General features: G+C 43.7%; 1 protein-coding gene across 1 annotated transcript in view; it reads left to right on the forward strand.

The window, feature by feature from the left end:
* Positions 1 to 5,410: 5,410 nt before the first annotated feature.
* Positions 5,411 to 20,246, forward strand: part of LOC119652111 (bromodomain-containing protein DDB_G0280777-like) — a 123,518-nt gene continuing 108,682 nt past the window's right edge. Inside the window, exon 1 of the mRNA XM_038056051.1 lies at positions 5,411 to 5,607. Within this exon, the coding sequence (XP_037911979.1) occupies positions 5,411 to 5,607 (197 nt within the window). The remainder of the gene's footprint in view (positions 5,608 to 20,246) is intronic.

Consider the following 20,246-nt stretch of genomic DNA (forward strand, 5'->3'; position numbering starts at 1 on the left):
GCGCCTGGTGCGGTTGCTTCCTGTACTTTTCTAGTTCACAGACTTGTTGGTTCTCCCAGGCTTTCTTTTTTCGTCTGTGTAGTCGCTTCTACTCTCGGCGGAGTTCGTGATAAGTCTCCGCGCGTGCCCGCGTTCTTTGAAAATGCAACATTACTCGGTATGCGGCATTCTTCCGTTCCATTGCTAGCTTACATTCATCGTCAAACCAGCCGTTCCGACTGCTTTTGCGGCTGCGGCGAAGTATGTTTGTGGCCGTATCAATGATAACGTTCTTCAGATGGTTGTCATTTGTTGATACTTCATCTCTAGGATCTCTGTTGACTGCGGTGATTGCGGACTACATTTCCCTCTTATAGGTGTCGCGGAGGGTTGTGTTGTGGATGGCTTCAGTGTTAACTCTCACCTGATTATCAGAGGGGCTTCTGGGTGGTGTTGTTATTCGAGCTCGGAACACCATGCCAACGAGATAGTGATCCGAGTCTATACTGGCCCCCTTATATGTTCTGACATTCATCAAGACTGAGAGGAGGCGGCGATCGATCAACACGTGGTCAATTTGGTTGAAAGTGGTCCCGTCTGGAGAGGCGCATGTAAACCAGGTACTTCCAACAACCATTTCATGTGACACTGCTAATTGAATAATCCGCAGTCCGTTATGATTTGTATTTTAGTGTAAGCTATGGTGTATATATTTCTAAACTTGCAGGTTTCATTTTTTGGCTGACTAAGAAACCTACTCCGAGCACATGGTTTACTGGACGGCCACTATAATATATGGTGTAGTGGCTCTTCTCCAGGAAACCGGTCGGTCCCTGTCCAACGCATCTCCTGTAACGCTCTTACATCAGCGGGTACAGGGGTATCGGCTAGCTGCTCAGGAGCTTCATCTCTGTACAAGGAGCGCACGTTCCATGAGAAAATGCGCAAATCGTTATTCCGTTTGTGGTTGCCGGGTTCGTCGTTGTGTAATTCGTCGTGTAGGATTGTCAGCCCTACCCAACGCCCAACCTGGAGGACCAGTTGGTACAATTTGTCCCATTGATGGGCGCGGGAGACTCGCCTGCATCTTTCTTCGTCTGCAGCTTTTCGTGAGAAAGAGTTCCCAGCGGTCCCCACATGGAGGTGGAGATAGGGTTTGGTAGTAGAGCTGTTGGTGTTGGCTCAGCAGGCATTTCCCAGGTTTTATGTTCCATCGTGGGAACCAATCCACGTTTCGCCCTGGCTCCTATACTACCCTTTGACCACCGGCGTAACGGATTTAGGATCCGAAATGTACCGCCCTATAAAATTATACCTAAAATACTTCCCATTCCGACAACTGCTTAAATGAAGTTCATATTAGTGTATTACAATATTTATATATTTTGTTTATACACTGATTAATTTATACACATACATGCCACAAGAAAGTGAATTATCTGGGATGCATAAGGCGAACATATATATGAAGAATAGAAAAATGTTCAGTGAGAGTTTCTCACATTCGAGCAACGTTTATATCTGAGGCGGTTTGTTTGCTAATCAAATTGCTTTGTATCCGCCTCAATGACTCAATTGAAGAACTCGCTGATCCATTGCTGGTACAAGTGGGCTTACTTGAGGAAGTGGCTGATGAAAATATTCTGTTCACAGTTTTCCCACTATCTATTCGTTGCAACCCGCGTTCGGTAAGCAATATAGCATTGCTTTCATTAACCCCGCGGAAGTGCTTTATATCGTGTGGATTCTGGTGTCTGCTTTTCACAAGTCTATGCAGATCTCCTAAGCCATTCTGGATGTTTTGATTACGGTAAATGTCTCTGTGATTAACTACCCTTGCAATACCGATTGTTTTCTTTTGTTCCCAGTTAGCATTCTTATAAATGTGCCAGCGATTTATCGACAAACAACTTATCGTAAAGGCATTCCTTCGCATGATACAGGCAATGAAACTCTAAAAATTCTAGTGCAACATCTACTATGCTTTGCTAGTTACAGTAGGTGGAGATTATATTTACAATGGCAAGTCATTTCATTCTATTAGCGAGGTTTTATATTTGAAGCGGCAAGCTTCAGTCTCTAATGGAGAATTGCGTTATGAAATTGGTTCACGTATTAACGCAACCTGGAGGAAGTGGCGTTCTACAACTGGCTTTACCGCAATCTTGTCCGTCCTGTCGCTATCTATGTTTCTGAGTGTTGGCCAACTATAAAAGACAATGAAGAACGTCTTGCGGTAATGAAGACGAAGATGTTACGTTCGACTAGTGGCGTGACACGTTTTGATCACATCCGAAATGAGGACATCCGCGATCGTTATGGGGTTGCACCGATCGTGGAAAAGTTGCGAGAGAGGCGTCTTCGATGGTATGGTCACGCAATTCGTGCTAACGGGAATTTACTTGCCAAGATTGGTCGAAACATCGAAGTCGATGGTAAACAACCAAAAGACGAAATGGCGAAACCGACCACGACGAGCCGACCCCGCTTGTGAACAGGACAAAGGCTGAAGAAAAAGATGAAGAGGAAGCTTCAGTCTGTAACAGCAACTCCTTAGCAATTGAACGCCTGCATTTGATATTAGAAATTGACAAAGAATTCAACACAAACTAGAAATGCACCACTGTTTCTTTTGTACGTGCATTTATTTACTTCATAAGTACCACCTCATCTACAAGTGATTATCACAAAATATATCTTACAACCCCTAACGCCTACAAAGCAGTTTATCATAACAACATGATAAGAGTGAAGTGGATAAGAAGGATCTTATTCTACTTGAGCATGGCATCAACCGTACAAAGAATCTCAGAACCATTTATCAGGATACAAGGGTAATCCATAATCATACGTATCATACAGTCATTTTTCTTTTCGTCACTCTCATCTGAATTAAGGAGAAAGCTTTAATATCCCAAGAGGATTCTACCTCCCACCCAAAATATTTGCACACATAAAATTCATATGGAATATACGAAAAGGTCCAAATGTGAATCACCTGAACCGTATTGAAACATCACACTATTTCACAAGATAATGTTGTCGGTGATGGTACTGTAAAGATGTAAGGTGTGTTACGGGAAGAATATCAACTGCGTTTTCTCATAGGAAATGAAAAAACAGATTCCGACAAGTCGTCGTGGTTCGTATATCAAATCATAATTTGAATGAACAGGTATACCGCCTTATATTCGCAGCGCCGAAGCTATATGGGGGATTGAATCATAAATCACAACCTTACAAGGAGTCGTTTCAAAAAAAAGATTGCCATCTGCTTCCTGATAATAACAGAACTTGACTCGTACCTTTATAAAAATCCTCAGGAAAAGTGTCATTCAATGAAATTGTCCTGTGAAAATGTTTGGAATGTAGCCACGGGACATCAATGAAAAAGCATGAAAGCACCGCAGGAGTAGAGAGGTAAAAGACTACATAAAAACTTATCTGAAAGGGTGAATTTCGCCAAGATTTGGATGGATCTGCACGCAGAAGTTCCTAAATCCTTTTATCCCTTATATTACGAAGAAATGAAATTCCGTTAAATGAATTCAATAAAGCTCACCGTGATTCCTCCTTCCTCATATCTATTTCTGGAGGGTGAGTTGTTATTGAAGTGGAAGTGTTCCTAGCCCCTGTATTTTAGAAGTACGACTGTAATAAGCTCAGCAGGACTCCACTTTGGGAGAATATGGGAGCTGGATCAGCCAAGTTGATGTGAGAGAAGTTCCATTGTATGGTCATTTGTATTTCGAGTGAATCGCCGGGTTAAAATGGACCTAAATTGTAAGAGTTATTTTACTATTTGATATGGCTTTCACGAAATATTGAATATGATGGCTAATTTATTCGCTGGTTATTTGAAATATCTCTGGGGCGCATTTAGTTCACTACCATGTGATTTCCCGGCGTATGTAATCGATAAAATGTAAGATGAGTCAAAACATATGAAGATTTTGTTTCAGTAATATTCGCGTTCCACACTCGTTCATCTTAATCCGACATGTATGAATATACATGCATGCACATGAGATTAAAACAATTTAGAAGTTGATGTTCTTTATGTTCTTTTCAAAAGCAACTCCAAGCCAAACATTTCGTATAACTTTATTTATATCGAAAATCTAAGAACTCATTTCCCCTTCTTAATTTCGTTGCTAATACCTTATAAATATTACTTTCTCTCAAGTACGTGTTTTGTATCGGCGTACAGCCCGAAATTAATTTAGCTGCTCATGCAAAGAGTTTAATGTTCTAATAGGATTAACATGATAAAACAACATTTCAATAGGTATAACATTGTCATTATGATGGTCTCATCATAATCCGAATGGAATTTTCATTTTCCAGTTAACTTATCGTACATTCACACAGTTTGAAGGGTCTGAGGCTCTACTTACACCGCTTGCATCAACAGAGAACACATGCAAGAAACTTATGTAGATATTAATATTATTCTAGGATTACTTCAAATTTGATCCAACTGAATTGTGGGGAGGGAGTTAGAGTGACAGCCTGAAGCCGACTAGTCGCATGTAGCCTCATTCTCACATTGGCAACAGATCACTGAATCTTAAAATTGATTTCTTTAACGTGATCATTTTAGAATCTCATCCTTCAGAGTAGTTATCATATGTAGGGGAGTCCATGATTCAAGAGCTCGACTCTAAACCGTTAATCGAGTGCAAAGTTTCACATCAGCTAGTTTGATAAGGTGTTACAGCTTATTGCTGTGAATGTCCACCGACTTAGGTCTTCAGCCAACTACGATTTTTCATCATTACCAAAATTAAAGTTAATTTGACCAAATTTAGGTCAAATTAACTTACACCATGCTAAAGCTTCTTCCTTTCTACAGGTAGTAAGACTGACTAACTAGCAGAATTGCCCTTATATCTTTTTGACACAAGACTCATATATTCTGTGTATGTGTGTACTTGTGGTGGAGGAGCTATAGCCTGAGAGCACTCAAACCTTGGTAGCGTATTGAGTTCGCTCCGAGCTATCGAAGCGAGCAGATGTGTTGTAGAGAAGGAAACAAAGTGAGTGGTGAAATTAGTAGTGGTGAAATTAGTAGTGCAGTGGGAACAGAGAAAGACGAACAGCGAATCATTGAAATTGGAGTGAGAAGCAGATACTCAAGGAAGTATCGTTCCGTTATCATTAATACAGTGCATCTCAATATTATTGAGATACTGTATTCTCAGTCAACAAAATTACCAGTGTCATTTTATCGTTTCAGTAAAATACCAGAGGAAGTGCAACAACCACGCAGGACGGGCTTGGGGACAGGATGTCCGCCAAGAGAACGAAGTTGATTCTGCCGGACGAAATTTCGTCTGAAGAGGAGGGAACAACGGGCCCTACAACGATGGTGGAGGGGAACTCGAGCCTCCTTATGAGAATAGCAGAGCTGGAGCACGAAAAGGCCGACATGGCCCAACAGTTGGAGTGCCAGTTGGCATTTATCAAGGAGCTGCAGCAGCAGATGGCCGAGTTAAAAGCAGCCAACATGGCCGCGAAGCAGCCGGTCCAACATCAGCAGGAGCAACAGCAGCAGTTAATCGTACAGCAGCGGCAACAACAGCAGGAGCAGAGGAAGCAGCAGCGACAACAGCAGCAGCAGCAGCAGCAACGACAGCAGCCAGAAGAAGATGACGGCATGTGCCCGGAGGTCATCATCGAGGAGGAGGAAGGAGACCCCTTCAATTTCGTCGTCCGGAAAAAAAAGGCAGCGAATAGGACTAAGGTTAGTGCAACCACTGTAAGTGCCCCACCAACCATCCCAAAATCCTCTCCCCAAGCAGCCACCCCTAAGAAACCCAAAATTCCCCCGATAACTGGGTACAGACTAAATGTACCGCAGTTCCTGAAACTTTTGAAGGAAAAAGGGTTGAAAGCAACCCTGAAGAACACGAGGGCTGACAAGACCCTCATCTTCGCCGAGACGGTTGAAGACCATGCTGCGATTTTCGCTCTCATAAGAGAGAAAGGGCTTCACGCCACCACCAGCACCCCACCGACCCTTAGAACAAAGTCGCTGGTTATTCGCGGTCTCCACAGGGAGACAGACCCAGCAGACATATTGCGGGAACTCAATGAGGATTACCCGCAATTAAAAGTGAAAACTGTGGCCAACTTAATTACGCGTGCAGATAAGCTTCTGCACAGCCAGAACCCGGCACTCCCGATGAGGTCACAATCGGGACTTTTCATAGCCACCTTCGAGCCCTCCCAAGAGCTCAGTGAAGTACAAAAAATTAAATATATACTTCACCAGAAGATTTCGCTTGAGAAAGTCAAGCCAATTGAAGAAGTGCAGTGCTACAACTGCCAGAACTTCGGGCACATTGCCCCTAACTGCTCCATTGTGCACAGGTGCGTGAAGTGCGCAAAAAAACACGTTCGCGGGGAATGCCCCGCACCATCGGCGGAGGCGCCGCATTGCTGCAATTGCGGCCAGACCGGACATCCCGCCAACTACCGCGGATGCCCGGCATACAAAGATATGGTTGCCAGAAGGGAAGCTGGCAGGGAGCGAAAAAATGCAGAAACGGCGAGGACCAAGCAAACGGTGACACAGATGTCACAAAGCTTGTCCCGGCCAGGTGTATCATACGCCCAAGCAGCTAGGAATACTCTTCCTAGAGCTGCACCTCAAGCTCCACAAGGCAACAAACTGGCCTTCAAGAACTTGGTCGAAAGCCTCGCTTCCGCCCAAACAAATGAGCAGCGGCAGATTGCCACAATCCAACTACTCATGAACTTATGGAATTAAATATAGTCACATTTAACTCCGCGTCCCTGGTCTCACACGCCCAACGTGCCACTGCCCAAGCGTTGGTTGATACTCTGAAAGCAGACATATTTTGCGTTTCGGAGACCCACCTAAACCACAGACATAATGTCAATTTCACCGGATATACCACTATTCGGCATAACAGCAACACGGGCGCTGCCCTTCTAGTCAAAAAAGACTACCATTTTGAGGAAGTCGTCATCGAGGGCTTACTAGTCTGTTCCGCTGCGGCGGCAATAGTTAAAACTACCGATAATAAACGGATTTTGGTAGTTTCCGTTTATTTCAAATACAATTCCCCAAGTGAGCAACTGGGCCATGACTTAAAAGTCTTGGGCGATCTCCAGTTAAAATCCAAATATCTTATCTTCGGTGGCGACTTTAACTCACGGCACAAATCCTGGGGCGATAAGGCAGAAAATTTAAATGGGAAAACCCTGTATAACTGGATCCACGACCCTTTCACGCCAGCCAACCTTGAGGTGGTCTCGCCGGATTCGCCGACAAGACCCGCTAGTCAATCCATCATTGACTTTTTCCTGCTGTCTGATGAAACCAAGCAAAGTTTTCAGGTAACTTCCTGTAAAACCTTGCCAGGCATGTCCGACCATTTTGCAGTTGAACTCAAAATGGCCTCAACTTCACAACTGCAGAAGCGAGTTAAGATAACCATCAGGTCATTCGCCCACACTGATTGGGACAAATTCAAGTCAGATTTAGCACCAAGGCTGAACTTGAAGAAACTCGCTACAGATCGCAATCTGTCGGACAAAGAAATCGACGAAGCAATCATTTTGGCCACGGACGCCATCAATACTGCTACACGCAGAAATACCAGGCTTATCAAAGTCGATGAGTTTGTATACAACAAACTCCCGCATGATATCATGCTACATATGAAGGTCAGACAGATTTGGCGCAGGAACCTCAAGCGCAACTTCCATAAAAATGGAAATAAAGTTAATGCTGAATACAAAGCATTGCTCTCCCGGATTAATTGCCTGAGTACAATTATCCGGGAAATGGTGGCGCAATTCCGCAATAAAGAATTAACCCGTAATCTCGCAGATATTAAACCCGGGCCAGATATGTTTCAACATATAAATAGGCTAGCGGGGAAAAATAAGTCCCGTAATTTCGTTCTTACCAGGAACAAGGAACCAATCTGCGGAGACGCCAAAAAGGCGCAAGTCCTTGCGGAATCATTTGAGTCTCAGCTCAATACCCCTCCGCCTCAAAGTAACCCGGCAATAGTGTCGATGGTTGAAACAACTATCGCCGACTTTGTCTCTAGGCATTCAAATAGATTAGTAACATTCTCCCAAACGAACTCCTCCGTAAAACCAACGGATTCGCAACAATTTCTGAGTTTATCACAGCTCACCGACTTGACCTCAAACCTAAACGGTAAAAAATCAGCCGGACCTGACGAAATTCCTAATTACGTAATTAGGCAACTTCCCCGAGTCTCCATCAAATTTTTGCTGGCAGTATTTAATAACTGCATAAATAATGGCTATTTTCCCACCACCTGGAAAGTAGCTAAAATAATTGCGATCCGGAAAAAAGGCTTCTCTACTGAGCCTAACAACTTTAGACCCGTTTCATTATTATCCAATTTAGGCAAACTCTTTGAGAGAGCATGGACAATCGGGCTAGTCCAATATTGCAACCTCAAAGAGATTATACCGAACCATCAGTTCGGGTTCCGCAGCAAGCACGGAACTCAACATGCACTTAGCTACCTTCACGACACCGTCGTAGCAAGACTTAACGTCAATAATAAACCGACCGTAGCATGTGCATTAGACTTAGAAAAGGCCTTTGACTCCGTATGGGTAAACGGACTAATCTACAAACTGATAGATCTTGAGTTCCCAATTCCGATCGTTAGAATTGCACTAAGCTTCTTCGAAGATAGGTATTTCTACGTCAGTGTGGGGAATGAATTCTCCGATCTCTTGTCGGTAACATCGGGAGTACCGCAAGGATCCATTTCTGGACCCACCTTTTATAATATCTTCACGGCTGACGTCCCAACTCCTGAGACCGGCACCGAACTCATTCAATATGCCGATGATACACTCATCTTCGCTTCAAGCCTCCACCCCAACAGGGCCGCCAAAGCGGTCGAGAGGTATTTGAAAGACCTTGGCAAATATTACCTGGCATGGGGCATTAAGATTAATGAGGCCAAAACGCAATTCTGCACCTTCCGGAGGAAAGCTAGATACCTAGGTTCTAGAGGAATCCATAGAAAAGCTACACGCTTGAAAATGAAGATCGGAAACACTATAGTGAGCAATTCCCAGACCATCAAGTACTTAGGAGTTAAACTTCACGAACTCCTTAAGTTCAAGCCACATCTTGAGCTCGCTATCGGTAAGGCACGCGGTGCATTCAGTAGGATCTACTTTCTTCTTCGAAAGAAGGTAGGACTCAGCACCAAGGCCAAACTGACTCTCTATAAGACCCTGATCAGACCCATTATCTGCTATGGAGCGCCCACGTGGATCACTTGCTCCACCCGAACCATGTCCAAATGTGAGGCATTCGAACGCCGGATATTAAGATACTGCACTGGTCTTTCCTATAATTGGAAAACCAAGAAGGTTGGAAAAAACGCCGAGGTATATCGACGCGCCAAGGTACAACCTCTTCGAGAATTCGTTCTCAACTTGGTGGAACGGTTCTTCGAAAGAACGGAGAACCATCCAAATCCACTAATCCGGCAACTCTACCAACAGGGTAGCACCTTCCCATTGGCCAACTATCTAAGGCCCTGCCAAATAGTGAGCGAAGCTCTTAAACCCGCCATCCTTTCCCTATATGATTCTCCCTGCCTGGTAGGGGTACATCGAGGCTAAGCACAAGACATGTAATGTGCTATTGTATATAGTAGGTTAAGTATTTATTGTTAGATTAAGTTAGATTAAGTTTAGACTTAGTTAGTTTTAAGTATTTTAAGTAAGTAAGTAATGCCTTCTGGCGCTTTTAGTGCAAGCGCAGTCTTGAAATAATCCAGAGCAGTTGAAAATAAATGTGAAGATCCATGTATTAAATCAATACAATTAACGCAAGAATTACACAGAAGGTCGGGTAGGCCAAACAATTGTAATAGCCACCCATTGAAATAAAGTTAAGTTAGTTAAGCTTAATATCTAAGCTAGAAGGTAATTAATAATGTATTAGAAGTAAGTCACTATCGTAAATAAAAAACTTAAAACTTAAGGTAGCGTATTGTACTTGACACGCCCGTCTAACGGAATATCTCGGATTCATTTATGTATCGCAGGATTTTCTTTAGTGGATGTAATGCTACTGGATGCAACTAGAGCATACCACCACCAAAGATCTGATGTCTGGTGCTTCCATAGGCATGTCATTCACATAGAAAATGCTCCGTGGATTCCGCTTCCTCATTGCACAAAATGCATAAATCTTTTTGTACAATTCCTATTCTGCACATATGACATATCATAGTGAATTATGGCCTGCCAGAATTCCTACAATACTTCTGCTAGTTTTTTTGCTTTTCGACAGGATAAATTTAGCAGTATGCGTGTTAGGTTTTGACAGGAAACGTTTGGTCTATCTAGCAACATTTAGCCTCTGTCATCTTTCGAAATGGGAAGCTTGTTTTCAGTTTATGAAGACTGCCTTAGCCAATACTACTGTTGGTTCCGGTCCTAGCATGGGGAAGATTGAACCCTCTTATTTCCCTCTAAATCGTAGCGACCAGGTACCCAAAGAGCTCAAAAAGGGGACCAGTCAACGCCTTCAGTGCAGCATGGCTATCACTGGAGATTGCGATGCGCCTGCGCTTCAACCGTTCGTCATTCGCCCAATTTTTAGGATCACATATTCTCTACCCGTTGCATATTGTCCCAAAGGAAAAGCCCACTGAATTGACAAATTTTGCAGTTCGCATAGTATTGAGTCGATCAGTATATGGGATCTGGTAACATATGCGAAGTCAAGTGGCCTGAACCTTTAATAGTGAACATGAAAAACTAACTAAATCCAATTCTAGAGAATAGAAGTTATTTGATTTCATCGCTCCAGTTGGTCTTATTACTATCAACGTATGGTGGCATTGGGAGCTAGATAATCATCATCATCAAGCAATAAGAATATTGGCCAGTTAAAATTCGGGAACGCCCAGAGAGAGCCTTGTAAAAAGTTCTAAACGAGACTGTGAGACATATTCATCGCTATCAACGGCGCAACAACCTGTATCCGGTCCAGGCCTGCCTTAATAAGGAACTCCAGACATCCCGGTTTTGCGCCGAGGTCCACCAATTCGATATCCCTAAAAGCTGTCTCGCGTCCTGACCTACGCCATCGCTCCATCTTAGGCAGGGTCTGCCTCGTCTTCTTTTTCTACCATAGATATTGCCCTTATAGACTTTCCCGGTGGGATCATACTCATCCATACGGATTAAGTGACCCGGACCGTAACCTATTGAGCCGGATAAATTTTGTCATTGTGTAGGCCACGGAATCGTCCATCCTCATGTAGGGGGCCAAAAATTCTTCGGAGGATTCTTCCCTCGAACGCGGCCAAGAGTTCGCAATTTTTCTTGCTAAGAACCCAAGTTTTCGAGGAATACATGAGGACTGGCAAGTTCATAGTCTTGTACAGTAAGAGCTTTGACCCTATGGTGAGACGTTTCGAGTGGAACAGTCATTGTAAGCTGAAATAGGTTCTGTTGGCTGAAAACAACCGCGCGCGGATTTCATTATCGTAGTTGTTATCGGTTGTGATTTTCGACCCTAGATAGGAGAAATTGTCAACGGTCTCAAAGTTCCATTCTCCTATCCTTATTCTTTTTCGTGTTTGACCAGTGCGGTTTGATGTTGTTGGTTGATTCGTTTTCGGTGCTGACGTTGCCACCATATATTTTGTCTTGCCTTCATTGATGTGCAGCTCAAGATCTCGCGGCGCCTGCTCGATCCTTTTTTTTTTTGTTTTGGGAAGCAGGGTAGGTGAATCCGTTTACGCGCAGAGTGTTGGACTCCCGCAACAGCACGCTGGCGGACTACCAACTAAACACCTCCCCTCGCCTGCTCGATCTGGATGAAGGCAGTTTGTACGTCTCGGGTGGTTCTTCCCGTGATGTCGATATCGTCAGCGTAGACCAGTAGTTGGGTGAACTTAAAAAGGATCGTAACTCTTACAATTACCTCAGAATCATGGATCACTTTTTCGAAGGCCAGGTTAAAGAGGATGCATGATAGGGCATTGCTTTGTTGTAGACCGTTGTTGATGTCGAATGGTGTTGAGAGTAATCCTGCTGCTTTTATCTGGCCTCGAAAATTGGTCAGGATCAGCCTAGTCAGTCTTATCAATTTCGTTGGGATATCGAATTCTCTCATGGCCGTGTACAGTTTTACCCTGGCTATGCTATCATAAGCGGCTTTAAAGTCGATGAACAGATGGTGCAACTGTTGTCCACATTCCAACAGTTTTTCCATCGCTTGCCGCACAGAGAAAATCTGATCTGTTGCTGATTTGCCTGGAGTGAAGCCTCTTTGGTATGGGCCAATGATGTTCTGGGCGTATGGGGCTATCCGGCCTAGCAAGATAGTGGAGAATATCTTATAGATGGTACTCAGCAACGTGATACTTCTATAATGGCTGCACTCTGTGATATCTCCCTTTTTATGTATGAGACAGATAATGCTTCGTTGTCAATCGTCAGGCATTGATTCGCTGTCCCATACCTTGAGCACAAATTGATGAACCACTTGGTGTTACTGGTCGCCTCCATATTTATAACTAATAACTAACTCTGCTGTAATTCTATCGGCTCCTGACGACTTATGATTTTTAAGCCGATGAATTGCACCAACTGTTTCTTCTATACTTGGTGGTGGCAGTATTTGTCCGTCGTCTTCAGTTGGCGGGACCTCCAACTCGCCGATGTTCTGGTTGTTCAGTAGCTCATCAAAGTACTCAACCCTCTAATATGCCCATTCTGTCGGAAATCAGATTTCCTTCATTGTCTCGGCAGTATGAACATCAAGGTGTATAAGGCTTCATTCTGTTGACTTGTTGGTAAAACTTGCGCGCCTGGTGCGGTTGCTCCCTGTACTTTTCTAGTTCACAGACTTGTTGGTTCTCCCAGGCTTTCTTTTTCCGCTCGACGGAGTTCGTGATAAGTCTCTGCGCGTGCCCGCGTTCTTTGAAAATGCAACATTACCTGGTATGCGGCATTCTTCCGTTCCATTGCTAGCTTACATTCATCGTCAAACCAGCCGTTCCGACTCCCTTTGCGGCTGCGGCGAAGTATGTTTGTGGCCGTATCAATGATAACGTTCTTCAGATGGTTGTGAAGATCATTTGTTGATACTGCATCTCTAGGACCTCTGTTGACTGCGGTGATTGCGGACTATATTTCCCTTGGCCTTCCCCGGACTTTTTGGTTCTGCCAGGCTTTCTTTTTTCGTCTGTGAAGTCGCTTCTCCGCTCGACGGAGTTCGTGGTAAGTCTCCGCGCGTGCCCGCGTTCTTTGAAAACGCAACATTACTCGGTATGTGGCATTCTTCCGTTCCATTGCTAGCTTACATTCATCGTCAAACCAGCCGTTCCGACTCCTTTTGCGGCTGGGGCCGAGTATGCTTGTGGCCGTATCCATGATAACGTTCTTCAGGTGATTGTGAAGATCATTTGATGATGCTTCATCTCCAGGTCCTCTGTTGACTGCGGTTATTGCGGCATCCACATCCCTCTAATGAGAAATATTGCAATGCGAAAAAGAGGCCCCAGTGCGAATAGGCCTGCAGTGCCCTTGAGCCGGCGGAGCTGGATTCTCGTAGAGAACCGGATGAGACTTTAATAAATTGAGCCAGTACACTCTACGAAGCCTTTATGATTCCGCAGGATAGAATGATTGTGACGATATTTTAGTTAGTTAATGGTTAGTTGGATATATGCTACGCTAACATAGAGGGGACTGTTTATCGAAATAGGTGTTGATTGCCTGACGACAGAAACAACAAAATGCTGTCCTCAAGAAGTTGTGTTATCGCCACTTCTGTGGCGTAGACAGATTGACTTACGCCCAAACCAATGCGGATGACATGGCTGTTCTAGCTGTTGATCGAGGTCTATGAACACTGAGGAGAAATATATACCGCACCCTTTATTTGATTGACAAGTGATGCACTATGCAAGGTGTTTCAATAAATCTCAATAAGACCATGATGGTCGGCCTTTACCTTCAAAAGCTGAGAGGAGTATCTCTTTCACTGTCCGAAAAGATGAAATGTGTTTGAGTTATTCCAGATACGAAACTTGTCTGGAACAAATATATAGAGGTAGAGATGGAAGAAGCTTCCATAGTTTATCATCTAAGTAGAAGAATTTTTGCTTGGGAACCTGGAGACTTAGGATTGGCTACGTCAATATATGAATATGAATATCATTAGGGTTTGCATAAGGATCCGTAGTGTAACGCGTTTTTTTCTTCTTCAGCCTTTGTCCCGTTCAAAAGCGTGGTCGGGTCTCCGTGATCGGTTTCCTCATTTTGCTTGGTCACAGGCCTAAGCTGGCTGTTATCGCAAGGCTGCCAAATCACCATCCAACGTATCAAGTCTTCGTTGAATTGAACAGTGGTCATTCTACTCCGATGTTCAGACCAGCCTTGGCCAGCGAATTTTCGTTAGTAGGAATTACACACCAATATCATCAAACAGGCCTTTCTCACAATGTTTCGTCTCCATTACCGCGAGGCCCCGCCCATTTGAATCCTGCAATACTTCGTATTTTACTCTTGGAATCTCGGTAGAATAATATAATCTACCGAACCAGTTCCTTTGTCAACTAGTAGGTGCTGCTGAAATGCATACCAGATTAGTTTCTGTGGCGGACGGTCAAAAGTCTTCTCTAGATCCAGAAATGCAATGTAGGGAGTTCCACAATTTCTCACAAATTCAGCTTGGTTAATAGTAAGCTGGTTATCAAAACTCTCAGAGATGACAATGCGGACACAATATTAATAGCATCAAAGCAGAGTGCAAATGTTGCTGTAAACATGCTGAAAAGGTCTATTAGTTTCTCCGTTTTTCTGACAAAGGTACCAACATTTAAAATTCAGACGCGGCCTCGTGTAGTTTAGCCTAGTTTGTGTCCTGATGTCCTTCATTCTTCTATAACCCTTTGCCATTTCGCTCTCTCTTTCTCTCAGTTATTCATTTGGCACAAACAAGTCAATATCCTCTCAAATGAAGTTTCAGTTTAGTACGAATTCCAATCCAAAAGAAAACAATAATAAATCATTTGAAATACTGGTTTCTGATGCAAAGTAATGTCTTATGTAATTTTCACCTAATATCATACATGCCATGCATACATATCCCGTTCAATAAAGCGAGCGAATAAAGTTGAGGTGTTTGCAAAGAGACCATTTATCCATATAAATCCATTGGCATAACTCTTTTTCCTCCTTTCGTTAATGCATTCCGTCAATAACATAAATTCCAATTTATTCGGATTAACGCCCAATTTAAATAGCTTTCAACTAGACGAATGAAAAGGTGAGGCAGTGAAAAGGATGCACAGAATAAGAATGACTGTCTCTATGAAGATAGCGTCCCACATGGCATGTCAAAGTTTTCCAGTTGATAATGATGCAATCGGCCAGATGCTGGATAGTCCTTAAATGATAGGAGAATGGGTTATTTATGAATATCTATCTAATAAGTCGGACCCCAAAAATTGTACTCTTCAAGGATGGAAGCTTTTGTGGTTTTCTTATATGCGGAACACTACTGCAGGACCAATTCGTGAAAAGAGTAATAATTCCCAAATCGGCTGTAATTCAATCGGCTCCTGGCGACTTATGATTTTTTAGCCGCTGAATTGCACGGACTGTTTCTCCTAAACTTGGTGGTGACAGTATTTGTCCGTCGTCTTCAGTTGGCGGGATCTCCAACTCGCCGATGTTCTGGTTGTTCAGTAGCTCATCAAAGTACTCAACCCATCGCTCTAATATGCCCATTCTGTCGGAAATTAGATTTCCCTCTTTGTCTCGGCAGGATGAGCATCGAGGTGTATAAGGCTTCATTCTGCTGACTTGTTGCTAAAACTTGCGCGCCTGGTGCGGTTGCTCCCTGCACTTTTCTAGTTAACAGACTTGTTGGTTCTCCCAGGCTTCTTTTTTCCGTCTGTGAAGTCGCTTCTCCACTCGACGGAATTCGCGATAAATCTCTGCGCGTGCCCACGTTCTTTGAGAATGCAGCATTACTCGGTATGCGGCATTCTTCCGTTCCGTTGCTAGCTCTTTTTGCGGCTGGGGCCGAGTATGTTTGTAGCCGTTTCCATGATAACTTTCTTCAGGTGATTGTGAAGATCATTTGTTGATGCTTCATCTCCAGGTCCTCTGTTGACTGCAGTTATTGCGGCATCCATTTCCCTCTTATAGGTGTCGCGGAGGGTTGTGTTGTGGATGGCTTCAGTGTTCACTCTCACCTGATTGTCAGAGGGGATTGTGGGTGGTATTGTTATTCGAGCTCGGAGCACCATGCCAACGAGATAGTGATCCGAGTCTATATTGGCCCCCCTATATGTTCTGATATTCATCAAGGCTGAGAGGTGGCGGCGTTCAATCAACACGTGGTCAATTTGGTTGAAAGTGGTCCCGTCTGGAGAGGCCCACGTATGTTTGTGGACCGTTTCCGCGCAAACCAGGTACTTCCAACAACCATTTCGTGTGACCCTGCTAATTGAATAGTCCGCAGTCCGTTATCATTTGTTTTTTCGTGTAAGCTATGGGAGCCAACGTATCGCCTGAATACGGGCTCCTTTCCTACTTGGCTGTTAAAATCCCCAAGTGTGATTTTGATATCATATCTGGGATAGGCTTCGAGGGTTCGTTCTACTGCCACTTTATTGAATTATTATCAACATGTTGAAATCGCTTTCAAACATAATGTGGGATTTCAATTATGAAAATTATTGCTCTTTTACATATGAATTCTGAAAATAAAAGAAAAAATAATTTGGAACTCTAACAATAATAAAAATAAGAAGAGAAATAATAAAAACAAGGAAAACGAAAAGAGGAAATCTCGCTTAGCCGATTCCAAGCCCGGTCGCGAAAGAATAAGGGATAGACGGCTTCAGTCTAAACCGCAGCGTCTCAGGGGACAGGTGAGGAAAGTGCAGGAGCTTTGCAGTCTTGTGGATTACTCACTGAGGAACCTATCACCATACCTGGCAGTTAGATATATAATGCAGAAGAAACCTAAAGTCTGGATTGGAGCTGGCTTGAGTCGTCTGACTTGGTGACTCAGTCGGGCTCCCGTAATGGACAGCACGGCGTGCAATAATGGACAATACCCCCAAACGTTGGGGTTTCGATGTCTAGACGCCACGATGACCAGGAGCATTGCTCCGTCTGCTGCGCTTGATTTGCCACAATATGTGGTCATCACTTCCGTAGGTTCACATAGGTAGCGGATGAAGTGGACTGAAGAAAGAAGGGTCGGTGGGACAGAGGCGCAGTTTCAGTACTCGCTGAAGCACTCGTCTTCACCTTCCAGCTGAAATCTTCGCTGAGGATTGAGGTGAATTCCAAAGAACTTGTATAGAATTCTCGGAAATGGATCCTTTGCGTAGGCCAGATATTCCCAGGATCTATGCATCTCCAGCAACAATCCAGCAAAATTCTACCTCAAATTAATGATAACATTGCATCTCGGCTGTGTGCTGACATGTCTCTTCTGCAAGTACAATCACTTGTGTATTGTGGTGCAGTGACGGCTGTCAGTTTGTACAGTCAGAAGATTCGCTTTCGCGTGATTGGTTTCAGTGATCGAAGGGGAAATTCTTCTGGAAGGTCGCCGGGATTCATTACGGCAGGACATTACTTATATAATAATAATCGTTGGCGCAACAATCCTTATTGAATTAGGGCTGTGAAGTGTGTTAGCGCACTTCATTCAAGACCTTAACCTATTCGCCTGTAGAAGGCAATGTGGTCAGCGTTGCGCTCGCCCGAGATTATTATCCTGATTTGACTCAGGTACTCATTCACAGTTGAGTTGACTGGTATTCGACGTCAAATTACGATACAAATCCCACTGTCACCAGTGAGATTTGAACCGCGACTTTCCGTACGACAGCCTTGCGCTCGAACCACTCAGCTAGCCAGGACATCACTAAGCTGACTCAAATAAGTACTGGCAATGCAAGCAGGTGAAAAACAAAGTACAAATGGTTTACCGGAAATATGCCATCCCCAATAAGATATCCGGGGTTGACCTTCTGGACACAGGAAAACAGAAGCTTTCTGTCGTATAAAGTCGGTTATGACGGAATGGCGAATGTCGCTCCAAACGGGATCAGAATGCAACGTATGCGAGAGACCAGCCGAGCTTTATCATATCTTTCAACGAATCCCAACAGATCGTCCAGACCGCGTGGTTTTCGGCCACGGAAGCGAAAGAATATTGGAGTGGACTTTGGTGGTAACCAGCTCAGCATACTGGGCATGACGAATGAATTATCGATGATAGCGCCACGCTACTATACTTGCCACGAATTTTACGGATATAACCGAAGAGGAGGTTTGACAAGTCATAAACAGCTCGAAGAACTGGAGGGGTTCTGGTCTGGATCGAGTGTAGGATTTCTTGTATTAAAAAAATGCTGGTACTGACGACTACCTTAAGACTCCGTTGCATTTAGCCACAATATTCGGATGAAATAAGATTTGTACGATATCCGTTCAATGGCTTATGCATTCGGAATATTGACGTGGACAAAGACTTACCTGGAAAATGTTCAGCTGAGGATATGGACAACTATGTCCAAATTCCGAATGCATTATCCAAATTCTGCCTTAGAGCGAACTCTGCCTCATAATGTCAGAGGAAGGGGCATGGTTAACGTAGCGGCACAACATCACCGTCAAGTCGACTTGCTGCGCGCGTGTCTCTTGCTTGCGACTGTTTGTAAGGCAGATTGCGGACTGACTCCACTTTATTTGAAGGATCAATCGATTTTTCAATCCTCTGAGTGAGGTGAAGTCGGACCAAGAGTGCATCAATGAATGGAAGTCGAAGGCCATGCACGGTAAACTCGCTAATTACTTGGTAGTTTTACTCAATCATTGTCCACTCCATTCTACAATTCTCTGTGGAGTATTGATAATAGGTTGCCTTAAAAATATACTTTTACGCAAAGTTTTCATGGAGAATCTTCCAGAGTTTTGACAGCCGATGCTACTGATACTCCAATTGCTGGCTCTGGTCCCGGCATAGGGGAGATTGACCCGTCTTTCGCTAAAGCATCCGATATTTAGTAGAGTAGTTCCACCATATTAAATCTAGAGATAGATTTCAAACTGTTTCTGCATTTCTGAACGATTTTCGAGGTGATCAAAGGACTACTCAATGCCCTCAATGCAGCTTGGCTGTCACTGCAGATTGCGATGCGCCTGCCCTTCAACCGCTCGTCAATCACCCAGTTTGCCGCCCTTAGGATCGCATAAACTTCGGCTTGGAAAACCGTTCCATATTGCTTCAAAGGAAAAGCCCACTTCTCGTTTTTATTCGAGTGGTAGACTCCGGCTCCAGAACCCTCATCCGTTCTTGAGCCATCGGTGTTGAAAACTTCCGTATATCCCGCCACGCATTCCTCTGTTTGTTACCAGTCCTCTCTACGCTTCAGGGTAACTTCATATCTTCTACCAAATAGATGTGTTAAGTGGTGAAATCTAAATGTGTAAAAAGCTAAAACTGAGACAAAATATGAGCTCTATGTCTCTCACTTATTTCGTATTCGGAATGTGCAATAAGAGTTAAAGTGTCTCCGACTCATTGATTATCAATGTGCAATCGGATGAAAACTATGTAATTACATAATTGCCGTGGAAGAGGTTTAGTTAAACGTGTAGGACGAGCATGGTAACACGCAATTATGTAGTAGACGTACTAACTTGTTCCCATAGCTTGCAATCCTACACATATGAGAAGAATGGATCTTGACGGAGATCTTCCAATAATACATGTGTGTGGTGAATATGTGTGTGTGAAAACAGGTTTAGCTTGAAACCCTTCCACTTGTCCACGCTCTAAAGTAGATAAGTAAGGATCTCAATCGGAGATACGCGGTGAAACAATAAAGTAGAAGATTTTAGAAGATAAAAGATCACGGTCGAATATCGAACACGAAACATTTGAAATAAAGTCAAATTGACGGACTTTTTTGTGTTTTAATATTTGTGCGTTTAAATACTTTACAAGATGTATGGGGACACGAGAATCGGAAGGCATTGTAAGAACTGGATTCAGTCCTCCCAGTAGCTCTTCCAATGCTCCGTACCCCCACATCCGTTGTTTCCCCATAACTCTAATCGAATTAGTCTATGAGCTACTCTCATTGCAGTGCTTTGAATAAATATATCCAAGGGCTGCAAATTGAATAGTGCATTCAGAGCTGCGCCGGATGTCGTGCTCATGG

The sequence above is a fragment of the Hermetia illucens genome, chromosome 3 (genome assembly GCF_905115235.1).
Source record: "Hermetia illucens chromosome 3, iHerIll2.2.curated.20191125, whole genome shotgun sequence".
In the NCBI taxonomy this organism is placed as follows: Eukaryota; Metazoa; Arthropoda; class Insecta; order Diptera; family Stratiomyidae; genus Hermetia; species Hermetia illucens.